Source organism: Canis aureus, chromosome 16 (assembly GCF_053574225.1).
Source record: "Canis aureus isolate CA01 chromosome 16, VMU_Caureus_v.1.0, whole genome shotgun sequence".
NCBI classification, from domain to species: Eukaryota; Metazoa; Chordata; class Mammalia; order Carnivora; family Canidae; genus Canis; species Canis aureus.
The window spans coordinates 5,700,968-5,719,780 of record NC_135626.1 but is presented as its reverse complement, the minus strand read 5'-3'; the positions used below and the strand labels follow the sequence as shown (position 1 = coordinate 5,719,780).

General features: G+C 47.8%; 2 protein-coding genes across 4 annotated transcripts in view; one reads left to right on the top strand and one right to left on the bottom strand.

Annotated features, from left to right (window-relative positions):
* SLC25A25 (solute carrier family 25 member 25) overlaps positions 1-12,449 on the bottom strand; it is a 35,873-nt gene extending 23,424 nt beyond the window's left edge. The window contains exon 1 of one of the 3 annotated variants that reach the window (XM_077850830.1): positions 12,428-12,449. In XM_077850830.1, the coding sequence (XP_077706956.1) occupies positions 12,428-12,430 (3 nt within the window). In that variant the 5' untranslated portion in view covers positions 12,431-12,449. Of the gene's footprint in view, positions 1-12,172 lie in introns of all 3 variants that reach the window. The other 2 variants (XM_077850831.1, XM_077850823.1) reach the window with 2 other exon arrangements.
* Positions 12,450-13,237: 788 nt separating this feature from the next.
* On the top strand, positions 13,238-18,180 carry NAIF1 (nuclear apoptosis inducing factor 1). The gene is made up of 2 exons (XM_077850837.1): positions 13,238-14,129; positions 15,849-18,180. The coding sequence occupies exons 1-2, from the start codon at positions 13,619-13,621 to the stop codon at positions 16,319-16,321; spliced, it is 984 nt and encodes a 327-aa protein (XP_077706963.1). The 5' UTR covers positions 13,238-13,618; the 3' UTR covers positions 16,322-18,180.
* Positions 18,181-18,813: the final 633 nt, after the last annotated feature.

Here is an 18,813-nt window from a genome sequence, read left to right as displayed (position 1 = left end):
AGATTTATACAAAGGAATGATGAGCACCAGAAATGGTAACTGTGTAGGAAAATATAAAGGATTCTTTCTTTGTTATTCAAATCTCTTTGATCCCAGGACCCCAGGATCATAATCTGAGCCAAAGGGAGACACTTAACCCACTGAGTCACCCAGGCGTCCTTAAAAGATAGTACCAAAGTGAAAGTAAAACAATGTATTGTGGGTTTATGACATATGTAGAAATAAAAATGTATGAGAACCACAGTACAAAAGCTGGGAGAATAGAAACAAAAGTACATTTGGTCCTTAAACAATGCAGAAGGTTGAGGCATCAATCCCTGAACAGTCAAAAATCCACTTTTGATTCTCTCAAAACTTAATAGCCTACTGTTGACCAGAAGCCTTAATGATAACATCAATAGTCGATTAACATATATTTTCTATGTTCATCTGCTTTTGGCTCAGGTTGTGATCCCAGGGTCCTGGGATCGAGACCTGCATCAGGCTCTCCCTGTGGGAAGCCTGCTTCTCCCTCTGCCTATATCTTTGACTCTCTCTGTGTGTCTCTCATAAATAAATAAATAAAATCTTTTTTTTTTTTTTTTAAGATTTTATTTATTCATGAGAGACACAGAGAGAATGGCAGAGACACAGGCAGAGGGAGAAGCAGGCTTCATGCAGGGAGCCCGATGTGGGACTTGATCCCGGGGCTCCAGGATCACACCCTGGGCTGAAGGCAGGCGCCAAACCGCTGAGCCACCCTGGGATCCCAATAAATAAAATCTTAAATAAATAAATGATTTTATTTATTTGAGAGAGACAGAGAGAGAGAGAGCATGAGCAGAGAGAAGGAGAAGCAAACTCCTTGCAGAGCAGGGAGCCCGATGTGGGGCTTGATCCCAGGACCTAGATCGTGACCTGAACCAAAAAAAAAGACGCTTAACCAACTGGGCCACCCAGGCGCCCCTGTATTTTTTTCCCCCAAGAAATCCACATAGAGAAGTGGACCTGCACAATTCAAGCTCATGTTGTTCAGGGGTCAACTGTATACTAAGATTCTTAAACTATTTAATATAGTACCAGTTAAAGTAGGCTGTGATAAGTTAAAGTTGCATGTATATTATAATCTCTAAAGCTACCATAAGAGAGAGAGTTGGCTCATAAGCCAACAAAAGAGACAAAATGGAATCACAGATCATACTCAATTGACCCAAAAGAAGGCAGAAAGAAAGGGAAGAATAGATGACACACACAGAAGACAAATAGTAAAAAAAAAAAAAACCAAATAGCAAGATGGTAGATTCAAACCAAACCATATCAGTAACAGTAGGTACAGGTAGTCTAAACATCCCATTTAAAAGGTAGAGAATGTTAGATTGGATTAAACAGGCAAGATCTAGCCTATGTTACCTATAAGAAACACATGTTTTTGTAGCACATTATAGAGCCTCAAAAATACATGAAGCAAAACCAACAAAACTTCATGGAAAAGGAGACAAAATTATAGTCAGAGATCTTAACATCCTTCTTTGAATAACTGGTAGAACAAGAAGACAGAAAACCAATAAGGACACAGAAGACTTGGGCAACATTATCACCTTGACCTAACTGGCACTTCTAAAGCACTCTCTACATTAAGACTAGAATACATATTCTCTCCAAGTACACACATAACAGATTCTGGCTCACAAAACCAGTCTCACTAAATTTAAAAGGATTCAACTTGTACAGAGTACGTTCTTTGACCACAATGCAATTAAATTAGAAATCAATGATAGAAAGATACCTGGAAAATACCTATATGTTTGGAAACTAAATAACCCAACTCTAAATGATCCACGTGTCAAAGAAGAAATCAAAAGAGAAATTAGAGAAGTATTTTGAATGGTGTGAAAGCAGAACACATGAGAAGTTGTGGGACACAGCCAAAGCAATACTTAGAAGGGAAAGCCCATATTAGAAAAGAAAGGCCTCCAAGCAATGCCCTCAACTTCCCCTTCCCCTTCAAGAAAATAGAAAAGAACAAAGTAAACCCAGACTGAGCAGAAGAAAGGAAATAATCGAGGCAAGGGAGTGACCAAGCCTTATCTTAAAATCTGCACTGAAGACCCAGATCAGTGAAAACTTGCTCATACTTTGTCAATATTGTTATTTTGAAGCACCTTCTTTTTTATCTTTGATTCCCTTGTGGGTTAATGCAGTACCTCTCTTTTTCTTATATCACATCATCACTGAAACCAGTGGTTTTCTGGAGAACCATTAAACTTCTTTTGGGTTACAAGCAATTCCTATAATATAATTCTACTTCCTCGGGTATAAGAGGCCGCCGGTAGCCAGACACCAGGCTGGCAAGTGTAACCCTCCAGTAGCTGTTGCTTGTATGCATCAACAGAACCTGGTTAACAAGGCTAACCACCAGAAGTTACCCACTCTCGCAAGAAGCCAGGAAACAGACTTGCTGGATAAAACAAGACTCTAATGGAATGGCTGCCCAGCAGGAGCCCATTCCAAATTCTCCTGAGGAATTGCCCGGGGTGCAAAAGCCCTGGAGCAGCCAACAAAAGGAAAACTGGAGATTCCTGAGGAGTCTCATAACACGGCAGAGAGATTTCCCATGACTGACTCCAAGGCAATGTTTCATGTCTCATGTCTACCAGTTTAACTACCTATGACCTATCTGAGAATTATTACCATTCAGAAGAGCTGTAGTCAGAGGGAAGACTATTAACACTTTTTTTTAGATTTTATTTATTTATGAGATTGAGAGAGAAAGGGAACCTCAAGTGGATTCCAAGCTGAGGACAGAGCCCAATGCAGGACTCAATCCCACAGCCCTGAGATCATGACCTGAGCCAAAGCTGAAACCAAGGGCAGCCCCGGTGGTGCAGCAGTTTAGCGCCGCCTGCAGCCCAGGGTGTGATCCTGGAGACCAGGGATCAAGTCCCACGTCGGGCTCCCTGCATGGAGCCTGCTTCTCCCTCTGCCTGTGTCTCTGCCTCTCTCTCTCTCTGAATGAATAAATAAATGAATGAATGAATGAATGAATGAATACATGAATGAATAAATAAAATCTTTAAAAAATGATGAATGAATAAATCTTTTTTTTTAAACTTCCCATTTGCATTTTTTTTTTTTAAGATTTATTTATTTATGATAGACATAGACAGAGAGAGAGGCAGAGACACAGGCAGAGGGAGAAGCAGGCTCCATGCACCGGGAGCCTGATGTGGGATTCGATCCCGGGTCTCCAGGATTGCGCCCTGGGCCAAAGGCAGGCGCCAAACCGCTGTGCCACCCAGGGATCCCCCTAAATAAAATCTTAAAAAAAAAAAAAAGATCAAAGCTGAAACCAAGAGTTGGATGCTTAGCCCACGAAGCCACCCAAGCGCCCCAACACTTTTTTTTTTTTAACTGAAAAATTAAGCCAGACTTTGACAGAAAGCCACACTGATTTGCTTTGAAATGAGGTCTGGCTTGGCCAAGTAGGTTACATGGAGGCAAGGAGACAAAGCGAGGCACACCAGTTGGCACCAATGAAACCAAGGCATCGAAGATGACGATTCTGCAATGAAGAAGGTGAAATCCCCTAGTTTATTTCCATTTTAGGAAACAGAACTAAAAAAAATCTAGCTTTGGCAAAAAGTCCCTGAAGGAAACTCCTTTGACTGTGGGAAAGAGAAGTGCACTTTGGAGAAAACTCTTGGGAGGGCTTCTGTCAACTCCTGGTGAACAGCCAGTCCCCACCAAGGTTCAAGGTCAATGCCTACTAAGATGTCTTTTCCTTTTCTCTAAAAGAAAGTTAGGGACATATAAAATTAACCCAATTTAGAATTGGGATGTGTAGAATTTTGAGATGTGACACGTAAGTTAGGCACTACGCCATGTAGAAACATGCATGATTTTGTGTGTGTGCTCTTAGAAGAGTAGGATTCTCCTTCAAATCAGATGTGTGCCAAATGTTAAGGGGGAGGGGAGAATGAGGTATTGAGGCCAGCAGGTAAAAACTCCATCAGGGCAGCCCCGGTGGTGCAGCAGTTTAGCACCGCCTGCAGCCCAGGGTGTGATCCTGGAGACCCTGGATCGAGTCCCACGTCAGGCTCTCTGTGTGATGCCTACTTCTCCCTCTGCTTGTGTCTCTGCCTCTCTCTCTCTCTGTCTCTATGAATAAATAAATAAAATCTTAAAAAAAAAAAAAAACTCCATCAGTTAAAATGATCAGAAATTTCTCAACCAATCCAAAATTGGCTCAGTGGGAGCCACACCCACTGTCATACATTGATCCTAATTCTGCAGCCAACTTACCCTTATTCACACTTTCCCTTCTCCACCTCAAAAAGGCAAACCAGCAGATTTATTATTAAAGCAACACTAAGTGTTGATCTCAAGGGGCACCTGGGTGGCTCAGTGGTTGAGCCTTTAGCTCAGGGCGTGATCCCGGGGTCTGGGATCAAGTCCCACATCGGGCTTCCACACAGAGCCTGCTTCTCCCTCAGCCTATGTCTCTGACTCACTCTCTCTCTCTATGTGTCTCATGAGTAAATAAATAAAATCTTTAAAAAAAAAAAAAAAGAAAACTGATTTCAGGATTACAGTCTAAAACTGAGATCAAATGAACAGTGCAAAAAATCATTTTCCCCAGCTGCTTGTTCTGTACTGAGCGGACTGCAGGGAACAGCCAGGGAAAGAGTGTGAAACCCACCCAACCACTGCCTTCAGCAAACACGCACCAGAGATCCCGTTGGGGTGCGAAGGGCAGACTTGAGAATTCCGTGTAAGCATCATGGTTTCTATCTTTTTAGCTATAGATTTATTAGATGCCATCTTTACTTCTTATACAGATTTTAATCTTTTAGAAAAGACTCTAGCAAAAGAATACACCCCTGATGTGATGAAAAAAAGAATAGCCGTATCCACAAATGCATCGCTAAGGGGTGCTCCAGGGACCTTACCTTACTCCCCCTAGTGAGTCTGCAGGTCCCTGGACAAGTCGTTTTAGCCTCTCTGGGCTGCCAAGTGGGGAGACTGAACTGGACAAACCTTGGAAAACTTTTGCATTCTAACATCATATGGATTCAGACTCAGCTTGCAGTAATAACCAAAAGCGACAAGCATTTTGCGCATGAAGGAGGTGGGGGGGCAACAGATGAATGAGGTGGGTGCTGTGGCTGGCTGGTTTTAACCGACTATTTAGTTGTGTCACGCCTAGGGCCAAGATTTCACAGCTTGTGCTCATTCTAAACCCTCCTCTGCCGGCCCCTCCTATTCACCACTGGCTTTCAATGGTTTTTGAGTTTTCCCACACAATATAGGTGGTTTTGTGTTTTGGTAAGAAGAGTCACGGCAGACTCCAGCCAAGGGGGGAGGGTTGGAGAGAAGGTACAAGGCCAGGGGTTGACCAGAACAGCCTGAAAGACTTCACAGAGCAATACCAGGAACAGGGACAGCCACCATCTCGTTTCCCCTTTGGCCCTAGAAAATGAGTCATGACTCACCTCCCTTTCAAGCTTCCTGGCCCACAGTGTAAAGCAGATAAGAAGCTCCTTGGGCTCTACCTTTGTTATTCATTTATTTAAAGAAAGGTGCACCAAACTTCTTGTTTGGTTTTCTTTAGGTATTGTGTTGAGTCTTTTCTATTCCGTATTTAGGAAGACCATACCATATCATTTTAGTCACTGCTTCCTGAGCACCATCGGGGTCCTGCAATGCTGAGCTGGTCTTTTACATGGTTGGTCACTGTCATAAACTGTGAAAATAAAAGTTGCAAAGTCTTCGGGGCTGGTGAAGTATCTGCAGCTGTAGAAGCAAGGAGGCAGGGTTTGCTGAACTAAACGGCAGTCAGAATCCTGGGCTCTGCTACTGCCTTTGCCTCCAACCAGCCTGACTTCTATGCCCCCAGTCCCGCTTCTGCAAAATAACAAGGCTGGTGAGCTCATCTCTGAAGGTTTGAAGTCAGCTCCACTTGAAGCTTCCATTTTCACAACTTCCAAGTAAACTTCCAATCTGAGAAAAGGCCATCCATGGTTCATAAAAATAGGCAACAGGCTTGTGAGAGCCCAAAAGCACCCAGTTCTGTCCAGGGAAACATTTGGGCCAAAGACATCCTTTTTTTTTTTTTTTTTAATTAAGATTTTATTTATTTGTTTTAGAGAGAAAGAAAGAGAATGAGGGGAGGTGCAGAGGGAGAGGAACAAGTGGACTCCTCGCTGGAGCACAGAGCCCACCTGGGGGCTGGATCTCAGGACCCTGAGGATCACGACTTGAGCTAAAATCAAGAGTCTGGACAATTAACCATCTGAGCCGCCCAGGTGCCCTGAGCCAAAGACATCCTTCAGTGTAGATTGACTCTACCCCTTCGGTAACTTTTTAGAGATTTCCTGCTAGCAGGGTTTGTTTCTATCTTCCTAATGTCTGTAGGGCCCAAACTTTCCACAGCCCACACCTGTCCTCCCAAACTGCTGGCCCTCCCAGACCGCACCACCCGGGTGCTACACAAACTTTATTACTGAGGTCCATCCACCAGATGTTCTTCCTTCTTCACCTAAGCCACCTGGGAAAAACCAATTCTGGGCATCTCATTTTCAAAGACTCTGTGTGCCAAAAAGCCACTTTGTGCCAAATACCTAGATGTCAAGACGCTGTGCCAGGCTCTTTACATACTTTGTCTAATTTAATCTCACAACCACCTTACGAAGCAGGTATTCATAATGCCATGTTTCTAATAAGGAGACTGAGGTGTGGAGAGGTTGAGTAACATGCTCAAGGTCACATGGCTGGCAAGCAGCAGAAATAGTATTTGAATCCAGATTTATACCACAGATCCTGTACTGGGTACAGGATCTTTTATTGTCATTGCTGTTGTTGTTTTTAAGTTTATTTAAGTAATCTCTATATCCAGTGTGGGGCTCAAACTTATGAGCCCAAGATCAAGAGTCACATGCTCTTCCAACTGAGCTAACCAGGTGCCCCTGTACTGGGTTTCTGAAAACAGTTTTACTGAGATAAAACCCCACGCACCCTACAAATCACCCCTTTATACAATTCGATGGTTTTTCACAGATCTGTGCGATCATCACCATAGTCCAGTGTAGAACATCTTCTCACCTCCAAAGAACCCCTAACCCTTTAGTTATCACCTTATCTCTACCTCTCCCCTCCCAGGTTTAGGCAACCACTAGTCTACTTTGTCTCTTTAGCTTTTCCTATTCTGGACTTCCATATAAATGGGTCGTGTAATACATGCTCTTTGTGACTGGCTTCTTTGACTTAGCATATTTCCAAGGGAAGACTGTCCTCCTAGCATATCCTGCCTCAGATGAGGGACCCCAAAAGGTATGGACAGCATATCATGTGAGCAATGCATGATGAACCCTGTTTTGGGCAGCAGCAGAAATTATTTTATAGACAGCTGTTTTCAGATACTTAGAGAGCCTTTGGATCACTTGGGTAGCATCTACGGATATAAGCAGACTGTCTGACATGAAAGCTCCCCACACTAGGTGTGAAGCTGGCCTATGGTGACCAGTGACCCTTTCAAGACTAAATTCTTTGATTCTGGGCAGTTCTGGTGGCACAGCGGTTTAGCGCCACCTGCAGCCCAGGGCGTGATCCTGGGGACCCTGGATCGAGTCCCACGTCGGGCTGCCTGCATGGAGCCTGCTTCCCCCTCTGCCTATGTCTCTGCTTCTCTCTCTCTCTCTCTCTGAATAAATAAATAAATCTTTAAAAAATAAATAAATAAATAAATAAATAAATAAATAAATAAATAAATTCTTTGATTCTGCCAAATTCATATAAGAAATGGCTATACATGAAAAGTCTGCCCGGCCTTAGTTTAATGAGACTGGTCCTATACAGTTTTGTTCATTAGATTCATCCTGGAGGTGTGCTCAGTAGGACTGGAAATGAATAGTAGCAAAAGTTTTTGTTTCTCTCAATCCCTGGTGGTCTCTGTGAGGCTTCAACAATTAATGACTCTTCGAGCATCAAAGGAATTCATTCAGCTGAAGCTCCAGATGAGGCCCACTCTGGTATATTCCCAACTATCATTTGGTTTTAGGATTGGGGTACCTGATTGTACCTTTCCAAATATCAATTAATTTATTTTATTTTTTAAGATTTTATTTATTTATTCATTCAAGAGAGACACAGACATAGGCAGAGGGAAAAGCAGGCTCCTCGCAGGGAACCCGATGCAGGACTCGATCCCAGGACCCAGGGATCATGAGCTGAGCCAAAGGCAGATGCTCAACCATTGAGCCACCAGGTGCTCCGCAAATATCAATTAATTTTAAAAAGCCTTCTAGTTGACTTGATAATTACTTCAAACTAGGAACCAATTTCACAACAAAACACAATTAATTAGTTTAATATATGAATTTAATCTGTGGAATAGCATTTTTCTTTTTCAAGTGGGCCATTATATTTTACAAAGTGTTGTCTATCCTTTTTTTTTAAATAAAAAGGCTCTTTATTTTGCAGATGATCTTACCTGAGTCTGGCTATTTAGGTAAATACCTTCCCCACAAATGGCCAATCATTTAAAAAGTATAGAGTTCAACAGCACTGTCTGATTAAGCAGTACCACCTGATATCTTCTATTCATTCATTTTAAGTCAACAGAGATTGCCTCCCGTACACTGCTCAGGTCAAGGAGAGAATTAGGGCAGGGCGGATTCTCATTCTTTGATAATCTCCAGACAATCTTGAAATCTATTTTGGGAATAACAGATGTGGGTCTAACTGGATCTTTCTCAAAGTTCTTTCCAAAGCCTGAGTTGGAACTCTCTGTGTGTCCCTCAGAAACAACTGGTATAGTTATGGAGGAGTGGAGCAGGAATCAGAAGACAGTTCAGTTGCTTCTCTGGTGTAATTCCTAGGAGGCCAAATGAGTTTTGAGGTTGTTTCACTGTCTTTCCAGACCTCTGTAAAATGGGGTGAAAACACTGCCTTGCTGCCTTCTCATAGTTATGGTGGAGTTCCAACTCAATGGCACATGTGCAAGTCTCTGAACTCGACCATCTTCTAGAAGCTTCACCTGCATTAAACACCAGTCTGGTAAGGGCCCAAGAGCCGCAGCTAAGGGGACAACTGTTTACATGTCACACAGCTTGCATTCTTTCTGTAATTGGCTCCCTGGGTTCTACCCTAGGTTTTAAATTTTGTTTTAAAACAAAGATTGCGTTTGGTCACATGAAACTGCCTTAAATAGGCAATCTATAATTAGCTCCAGCTGAAGCTTCAACTCCCAGAGTCACTACCGGTGTCGTCATCTCTTTTCTTTCTTTAATAAGCTCTGCCCCTCTTCGGTCCTAGGACGGGCTTCTGGTTAACATGCCCTGGCCGGCTGCCATGAGTTTCTCTGCCCACATCCATTTTAAGTCATTTTTCCTCAACCGTCCCAATTTCTTCTGAAATAAAGGCAGGTGACCCAAACTGCTGGTTCATGTCTAAAGAAAACTTGACTTGACCCATTGTAGGCTAGCCAGAGGCTTTATGTGGTCACAAGGCCTGGGTTGGCCTGGGTTCACACCACACACTGATAAGCACTCACAGGGGATTCCTGCGCAAACCCTAACATCTAGGACTGGTCCTCTGGGTCTCATGATGCAGCTACCAAAGCGTGATGTTGTGTTTTTCAATGCCTATTCCCACAGCAGATGACCCATTTCAAACCGAAGGCCCCCCACATTCTCTTTTGGTTTTGTTAGTTCTGCAAAACTACAGCACTGTTTTTTCTGTATGTAGCTAATACTGATAGAATTTCAACAGGAAGTGGGGGGGGGTTCGTGAGAGAGGGTGTCTTCCTGTGGCCCAGTTATTGACAAAAAGTCAGGTTCTCTAATACTTCAACCATTTGCCACAGGACTAACTTGTATATAAATGAATAAAATAGATCATTCCCAATTTCTCTCAAGCTGTACACTAATTTTACTTATATAAAACCCAAAAAAGTTGTAGAAATAGAGTCCATACTAAATCCACACACCAAAAGAATGATAAAGAAGGGGCAGCCCCGGTGGCACAGAAGTTTAGCTGCCGCCTGCAGCCCAGGGCATGATCCTGGAGACCCTGGATGAGTCCCACGTCAGGCTCTCTACATGGAGCCTGTTTCTCCCTCTGCCTGTGTCTCTGCCTCTCTCTCTCTCTGCATCTCTATGAATAAATACATAAGAAATCTTAAAAAAAAAAAAAGAATGATAAAGAATTGTTTCACATCACACAACTGAGATTAGTCAAAGATTTCAGCCAATGTGACCCCAAGGGGAAAAGCTCCTTTTAGTTAATTAAAGTTTTAACACTGGAAATCAAAATGATCACTCCCTCCTTATTTCCCTTACAGATTTACTGGCCAAAAAAAGGGATTAACATTAATATCAGATGTATCATGAATCACAGTTGAGGCACAAAGTACGTACAAATATTGAATAAAGCCAGATGCCCTCAATGTGCCTGGGTAGGTTCACAAAAGCAGAAAGGTTCACCTAGGCTCACACTTCACCAAACTCCTAAAGCACAGACCCTGAGTTTAGCCATCCCATCTTTCCAGGCAATTTATTCATCAGATATGCATGGAAAAATATCTAGGGGCGCCAGGGTGGCTCAGATAGCTAAGAGTCTGCCTTTAGGCTCAGGTTGTGATCTCCAGTCCTGGGACAAGCCCTGCATTGCTCCGGGCTCAGAAGGGAATCTGCTTCTCCAGAGGATTCTTCCCCGTTTGTGCTTTCTCAACTGACTAAATAAAATATTTAAAAAATCTAGCTCATTGTATAAAAATGGAGGGAAAATAAAAATCTCAAACTTGTCTCCAAGCCTCTTAGACTTGGCCAAAAATTCTATCTTGCATAGTTTTACTCTCGGTCTTCTAGGCTGATCCTAAGTAGGTTAATTTTTTTTTTTTTTTAAGATTTTATTTACTTAAGAGACAGAACACCGGAGAGAGAGCAAGCACAAGTGGGGGGCAGAGAGAGAAGGATAAGCAGGCTCCCGACTCAGCAGGCTCAATCTCAGATCCTTGAGGATCATGACCTGAGCCAAAGACAGATGCTTAACCAACTATGCCACCCAGGCACCCAGGTTAAATACTTTAGATGTTGATCCAATACCCTGTAGCCAGAAGTTAAAAACACCTTAGATATACCCACCTGACCAACAAATGGGTTTAAAGTCACTGGTGTTTTATCAGATTTTTTTCATACTTGGCTATAAGAGATTCTCTAATTGTTGTATGTACAAATGGACCAAACAAACGAAAAGAGAAACAGGTTACCAGGTAAAGTACTCGGAAGTTCTATCCCACGTTGGAAATCAGATTAAGTCATAATAAATGAAATACTTGGGAAGAGTATCTGCAGCTACCAAGCCAGGGTGGGAAATACCAGGAGAGATAGAAGGGGAAGTGACAAGCCTCTGCTTGAGGTTCTTCTGAAGAAAGAACAGCACTTTTCTGGCAGGCCTAGATGGCCATTCTTGGTCCTCCCATTCCTCTTAGCCAAAGCCCGTTCCAGAATAGGAGTAAAAGTATCCCCTTCTCGGTGTGCAACGCTTTCACTTTTAGGAAGAATTTTCCTCCTTCCCCTCGAGATCACCATTCCATCTTCCGGATAACCATGTCAAATGAGGATGAACCTAAACCATGAGAACTGTCAAGTGTTGAGTCTTCACCAGCCTCCTCACAGATCTGCCTGAAACCCCAGTTCCCATTTTTTCTACTCCCACATGCTTCTAAGAGGAACCAGATCAGGGCCCGCGGCTGGCAAAGAATCGAGAGGGGAGGGGGGGGGCCGCCGGAGGATGGATGAAATAGTCAATGCAGCGGAGGGGAGGGCATCAAGCTTAGCTTGGAGGTCAGGAGGTGACAAAAGGCGACCGCCGAGACCTGGCCTCCTACTTGGAGAGAAGGCCGAGCAAAAAGGGCTATCTGCCCACCAGACAGCCCCCAGAGGGCCCACCTGTGCCTACAGAGGGCCTTTCCCCCTAGTCCAAGCGCCCACAGAGCTCAAAAAGGAGCTCCACTCCCACGAGCACACACACGGCGCGTCCCACCCAGCCCAAGAGGCCGTCCACCAGCCCCGCCGCCACGCTCCACGGTGCTGCTCAAGGAGCCGGGCCGCTCAGACCTGTCACCCCGACCGCCGGAGGAGCTGGGGCGCGAAGGGACCCCTCCCAGCCCGCGCCGACTGAGCGCGCCGCCTACCCGGAGCTCGCCCTCCGTGCGGTGCAGTCCCAGGCGCCGCAGCCCCACGGCCAAGTCGTTGACACACAGGCCGCCGTCGCGGTTGACGTCGAGAGTCTGGAAGAGGCTCCACAGGCGCAGCTGGTGGTCCGGGCCCCCGCAGACGGCGCCGCCGCACGGGTCCACGGACGCCGGAGACGAGGCGGACGACGAGGAGGCGGCGGCGGCGGCGTCCGGCGGCGGGGAAGCCACGCAGCGGCACAACACACTGCTCACCATCGGGCGCGAGGCAGGGGCGCCCGGCGCGGGGCGGGGGAGGCTGGCCGGCGGGGAGAACGCGGAAGACACGCGGGAGTCCCCAGACAGGAGCGCGGGTTGAGAGAAGCCGGCAAGCGGGCGGGAGGGGCCGCTTCCGGGAGCCCGGCCCCGCCCCGCCCCGCCGCGCCGCGCGCCGCCTCGCTGGCCACGCCCCCAAGCGCGCCACCGGCCAATCACAGGCCCGGGCCGCCCCCCGGCGGGGCGGGGCCTTCCCGAGGACAGGCCACGCCGCCGACTGCCTGGATCAGGGGAGGAGGCGGGGCGATCCCTGCTCAGCCTGCGGTCGATTCAAACTGAAGGAGGCAGGGATTGGCTGAGCTGGGCTAGAGAGAGCAAATCACGCCGCGATAGGCAGAAGTTCTGTGATTGGCAGGCGGAAGGCCCCGTGTCCAATTTCCATCGAGAACGCTGCTTAGGCTAAGGAATCCTGAGGAGACATCGTAGTCTCCGGTGGGAAATAGGATTTGTGTGAGGACCAACTGGGAGCTGCGGCTACGAAGCAGAATTTGCCCCCGTGAGTAGGATTAAAATTAATTGGCCAGTGGTTCGAGGCCGAAAGTACTAGGAGGCCGGGTTTTGGCACTCTAACTCCCTAAACCACCAATAAAACAGCTGAATTTAACGGCGTAATAGTCGTAATGCTGACGATTGAGGGACAGAACGATTTTCCAATGGAAGTGAGTAAAGGCAGGTGGGCGGAGCGCTCTGTAGCGACAGACACACGTTTAGGCCAATGACCAGGCCAATTTGGTAAGTAGGCGTGCTCTCCAGTTGAGCGACAGATCAAAGGAACCAGTGATCGGCGTGACGTCTGAGCCCCAACCAATCAGGAGGGCGGGTTCCCCTGAAGACGCTCTGGGAGGCGGGAAGAGGGGAAGTGGGCGGATCTCCGCACACCCCGGCGGAAGAGGCAGATTCAGGAAGCCATTACGCAGCTGGCTGGCAGCGGCCGGGCCGGTCGGGGCTGGGCCCTACGCACTTTGCGTAGCGAAGGGGGTTACCAAAGGCCTGGTGCTTGGCCTTGGGCAAGCCCGGCCTCTCCCCTGTAGGGGGGGGTGTGTGAGGGGCCAGGCTGGGGAAGAAGGGAAGGGGAATTGGGGCAGTTGAGGGGATTATAATTTCTTTAAAAAGGGGGGGTGGGGAGAGGCCATGGCTGTCCCAGCCAAGAAGAGGAAGATGAACTTCTCTGAGCGAGAGGTTGAGATCATCGTGGAGGAGCTGGAACTAAAGAAACACCTGCTGGTGAACCACTTCAACGCCGGGGTCCCTCTGGCTGCCAAGAGTGCGGCCTGGCATGGCATCTTGAGAAGGGTCAACGCTGTGGCCACCTGCCGCAGGGAGTTGCCTGAGGTCAAGAAGAAGTGGTCTGACCTCAAGACCGAGGTCCGTCGCAAGGTGGCCCAGGTCCGGGCAGCGGTGGAGGGTGGCGAGGCCCCAGGGCCCACTGAGGAGGATGGAGCCGGTGGGCCTGGGACAGGTGGTGGCAGTGGCAGCGGTGGCCCAGCTGTAGCCCCCGTCCTGCTCACCCCCATGCAACAGCGCATCTGCAACCTGCTGGGTGAGGCCACCATCATCAGCTTGCCCAGTACCACAGAGATCCACCCCGTGGCCCTCGGACCCACAGCCACTGCAGCTGCAGCCACGGTCACCCTGACACAGAGTGAGTGACCTCTCCCACCCAGTCTGTCGTGCATAAATGGGAAGGGCCAGCCAAGAGCTGGGGCAGCCTGGGGAAGGTTGGCTGCCAAGGGTCAAAGGTCAGATGGGAGACTCTGAAGACCATGAGGCCTTCCAAGAGCTCCCCAGACAGAAGTGATCCTGTACTCTTTGGGACTTCCTCAGCACGCAGTCTGGACTTCTGAGGAGCTGGATTGCTCTCAACCGTTTTGCCACCATTCCTGTCCATGACTGACTGAACTCTGTGATCCTTGAAGACAGAGACCATGTCTGGATCCTCCCCCCTCCCCCCCCCATCACAGGTCCTGGCCCTTAGTGGCAGTCAGGACATATCTGTCAAATGAATAGATAGACGGGAATGATAATACCCAAGTGAGACATCGATTCTGGACAAAGACATTCTGGGTTTTCAATGCGGGGAGCATTCATCAGGCACTGCCCAGAAAACTCACGATTCCTAGTGTTAATCTATTCGTTCCTTCAGTCCTCAAACACTAGATCTTATTCCTTCCACGTCAGACCCTGTGCTTGGCACCAGGATTACCCTGGTGTTTAAAATACAGGCCAAACTGTATTCTAGTAGGACAGATAAGACACACCCATGAACAACTGTACTGTCGGTCAGGAGAACCTAAGGACTCAGAAGAGGAAGGGGCTTCCTGTGGGGGTGGGGACTCACAGCTGATGTTGGCATGGTAGGGTAGAGAAAGTTGTCCTTTCCCACAAGCCAGGAGGCCTAAACAGCCCACCCAGAATTCCTTTCAAAGGTTCTCAGTTATGAATGACAGTGGTTTTGTTGGACTTCTTAGTTCAGATAAGGGTTTGTACCAGTAACTGTTAACTGCTAGTTTGTGCTGGGCTGTGACCTGTATCAGCCGGTGATTCTCAGTGGGGTTTGGGGGAATTGGGTGTATGTGTGAGTACCATCCCCATGCAGTCATGTTTCCTAAGGATATCAAGGTGGGAAAGAGGATCAAACACTGGTCTAAGTCAGTTGCTATTCTAGAACTAGAAGGACAAGGTGATGGAGTAGGTGGGAGGCATTTATTGGGCACTTAAGCAACTGCTGTCCCGCTCCCACCTCCTTTTCTGCTTGGCTGTAAAAGAAGGAGGGAGGTAGGAGGACTAGTGTGGTTACCAACAGTTCAGGTAGAGTCCCATCCAAACTGGCTACTGTGTGCCAGCCCTGCAGGGAGCATGTGGCCCTGCCTTTGTTAGCTGGAGGCATACCAGTGAAGTGGTTACCCGCAAGTTGGACTCTGGTGTTAGGGAGACCTGGGTTTATTTCCTGGACCTGCTGAATAAACTGTGTGACCTTAGGCAAGTCACTCCATGTTTTTGAGTCTGTTGCCTCGTCTCCCAAGATGAACATGACAGTACCTGCCTCTTGGTGTCTTGTGAGGATTCGTTGAGCTAACAAGTGCAAAGGGCTTAGCACAGTACCGAGCACATAGTGGGTGCCCTAAATTTTTTGCTAGTATTGTCATTAGCTTTGCTTTTGCCAGATCTGGTACTGGCCCTTTGGTTACCAAGTAGATTCTAAATGCTTTAGACTCCAGACTTATATGAGAAGAGCTCTAAAGCCAGAGGAGACCTGAATTCCCCTGAATAGGGATTAATGGCCTCCTGCCAACCCCATTTGGCCAGCTTCATTCCTTCCAGAAGGTGACCTGCCATTGCCTTTGGTGTTTCTTCCCCACAGTCCCCACGGAGACCACCTATCACACACTCGAGGAGGGAGTGGTGGAGTACTGCACGGCAGAGGCCCCTCCACCCTTGCCAGCCGAGGCCCCCGTAGAGATGATGGCCCAGCACGCCGACACCTCAGTCAAACCCCAAGCACTCAAGAGCCGCATAGCCCTCAACTCAGCCAAGCTGATCCAGGAGCAGCGGGTCACCAATCTGCATGTGAAGGAGATCGCCCAGCACCTGGAGCAGCAGAATGACCTGCTACAGATGATCCGCCGCTCCCAGGAGGTGCAGGCCTGTGCCCAGGAGCGCCAGGCCCAGGCCATGGAGGGCACCCAGGCAGCGCTGAGCGTCCTCATCCAGGTCCTCCGACCCATGATCAAAGATTTCCGGCGCTACCTGCAGAGCAACACGCCCAACCCCACGCCTGCCTCTGAGCCTGGACAGGTGGCCCAGAATGGGCAGCCCGACAATATCATCCAATGAGGGCAGGGATTGCGCCAGCTTTCTGCTATGATTGGATGACACCACTGTGGTCTTGTAAGTGGGTTCCATGACTGGCCTTAGGCTAGGGCTGGTCACATGGCCAGCTCTCTCTTTGACAGACTGTTAGGAATCCACTGTTTCTCAGAAGTGAGGGAGACTGAGCAGAACTTGTGCTCCTGGGAGCTGAACTGCCTTACCCCTACCATTTGAGCTGCCTTGCTGAGAGCTTGCAGATTGGTTAGGTGGGGTTTGGGTACTGGTGATACAACACGTGGTGTCGAGCCAGGGCTTGTAAAAGGACACAATGGGAGGGGAGGTTCTCACTGGTGGCCTTCTCATAGCTTGGGGTGGGGGGGGGGTGCCCGGAGGGTCTGTGCTGAAATGCTGCCCCACCCCGCAGTGTCATCCTTTTGAATGAGATAATGTCAGTGGTGCTGGCATGGGCACAATATCTTCTTCCTCCCTTGGGAGGCAGAGTGACTGGGCCTGAGGAGGAAGCTCCACCCTGTTCTCCTTCCCACTGTGCCTCCATTCTCAGGGGACTTTAGTCAATCTGTGCTCTCTCCACACCCCACCCCACTCCGGGCGTAGCAGGGACCCCTGTTATGCCCCCAGGCTGCCTCTGCATTACACCCAGGATGCAGTCCATGGGGCTCAGGAGTGCTAGGTGTGCTGGGGACAGCCTGGCCACCAGCCAGTCTTCCCTGCATCCTCAGGCAGCCCTTCCGTGGTTGGTCCTGACAGCTTTTTGACTCAGGGCAAGATTCCGGCTTTAGGTGCAGTAAATTTGAGAGAGAACGGACCAATGTGGAAATTCATTGCTCCCCTGCAGTGGTTCTGAGGTGACCAATTGGCTTCTTCCAGAAGCTTGCTTCAAGCCAGTTGTATTTATTCTATACACTTATCCCTCCTTGGAAGGGGCAGGCAGCTCTGGCCACAGCCTCCATCCTGTCCTTACTGGCTGCATGATTCTGAAACTCAGTGTGGGGGGAGAAAGAAAAAGAAAAGTATGCGTGTAGGGGGAAAGGGCATCAGGCCCTAGATTCCCTCTCACATTATTCAGCACCTTGTGTTCTTGCGAGACCCCAACTGGCTGCCAAGGTGAATCTAAAGGCCTGATCAGCCCTGAACATTTGAGGGGGAGAGCCAAAGCTGACCCAAGAAGTGGGATCTTTACTTTCGCGCTCGGGAAAGAGCAGACTGACCTCGGAGCACCAAAGGAGGTAGTGTTCCTTGTCCCATCTTGATGCTCTTGCCCCTTTTGTGGGGAGTTTACCGAGATGGCACTTGCTTGGTTCATTTCCAGAATTGCCCTTGATCACTGAGACCCTTACATCTTCCCCAATCATTCTCCAGGATTGCCATTTTGCTGCCGATGCCTTGGCTACATGTGACCAGTGGTAACACCTCAAGGCTCCAGATCTCAGCTAAACAATGAAGGTGTTGCCCTTCTGGGCAACTTATGCTTAGAATGCTCACTTCACTGTTGCAATCACAGGAAGATGCCCCCAAAGACAGTTGGGAGGTGACTGCGGAACACCAGCCTCTCTAGAGGGCAGGTGTGGCGCCAACTACTGAGCAATGGAGAGGAATCAGACTGGGGAGGGGGGTGGGTGACAGAAGGAAGCTCAGTGGAGCCAGAAAGCTACAGCCTCCATGGAGCCGGATGGCCCTGGCAGGGAATCTATGAGGCTTTCCTGAGGCTTTGCCACTTGGTTTAGTTTTTCTTTGGGGTTGGCAATCTGAGCCAATATTGCATCTGTTCCAATTGGTATAAAGAGGAGGCCTGGATCACTTAAACTGACTGTTCCTTTCCAGGTCATAATTTTAAATTAAAAATATATCACTTTTTTTACACATATCTGTGTCTTTATTGATTATATATAGAAGAGATAGGGGCTGGCAGAGAGAAGGGACTGGCACACGATGGCCCCCAGGTCAAATCTGGCCCACCACCTGTCTTTGTAAATAAAGTCTTATTGGAACACAGTCACCCCCATTCATTTACTTAAAGTCTGTGGCTGTTTTTGTGCTACAGTAGCAGAGTTGAGTAACTGTGGCAGAGACCTCTGGCCCACAAAACCAAAGGTATTTACTCTGGCCCTTTACAGAAAAGCCTGCCTGTCCCTTGCTGAGAGCAATGTTCCAAACTCTAGATGAGAATTACCTGGGCTGTCTGATAAACGTACCTCAAACCTGACCCCCCTAAAACCTAGAAGAGACTCCTGGAGGGAGAGCTCTAAGAATCTGCTTTGTAAGCAAGCTCTCTGGGTAATTCTGGTATTTCCTGAAAGTTACAAATTTTGGCTTAGAGGCTAGAAAGACTTAAACTCGGCTAGAATCATGGAATCACAGATTCATGCCCCATAGAGGGCTGATTCTCTGGAGTTGCTGTTGATAAGTCCTGCCAAGCAAAGATTCTCACTTAAAATTGGCCTTCATTCTGGAGATTGGAGGGATCCCAACCTTCCTGAACATAGTTTTTGTTTGTT

Bases quoted from the DNA above. Each gene is read 5' to 3' on its own strand.
- NAIF1 (XM_077850837.1), top strand. From the start codon at position 13,619: ATGGCTGTCCCAGCCAAGAAGAGGAAGATGAACTTCTCTGAGCGAGAG. The intron at 14,130-15,848 runs GTGAGTGACCTC...TCTTCCCCACAG, and splicing joins CACGGTCACCCTGACACAGA to TCCCCACGGAGACCACCTAT.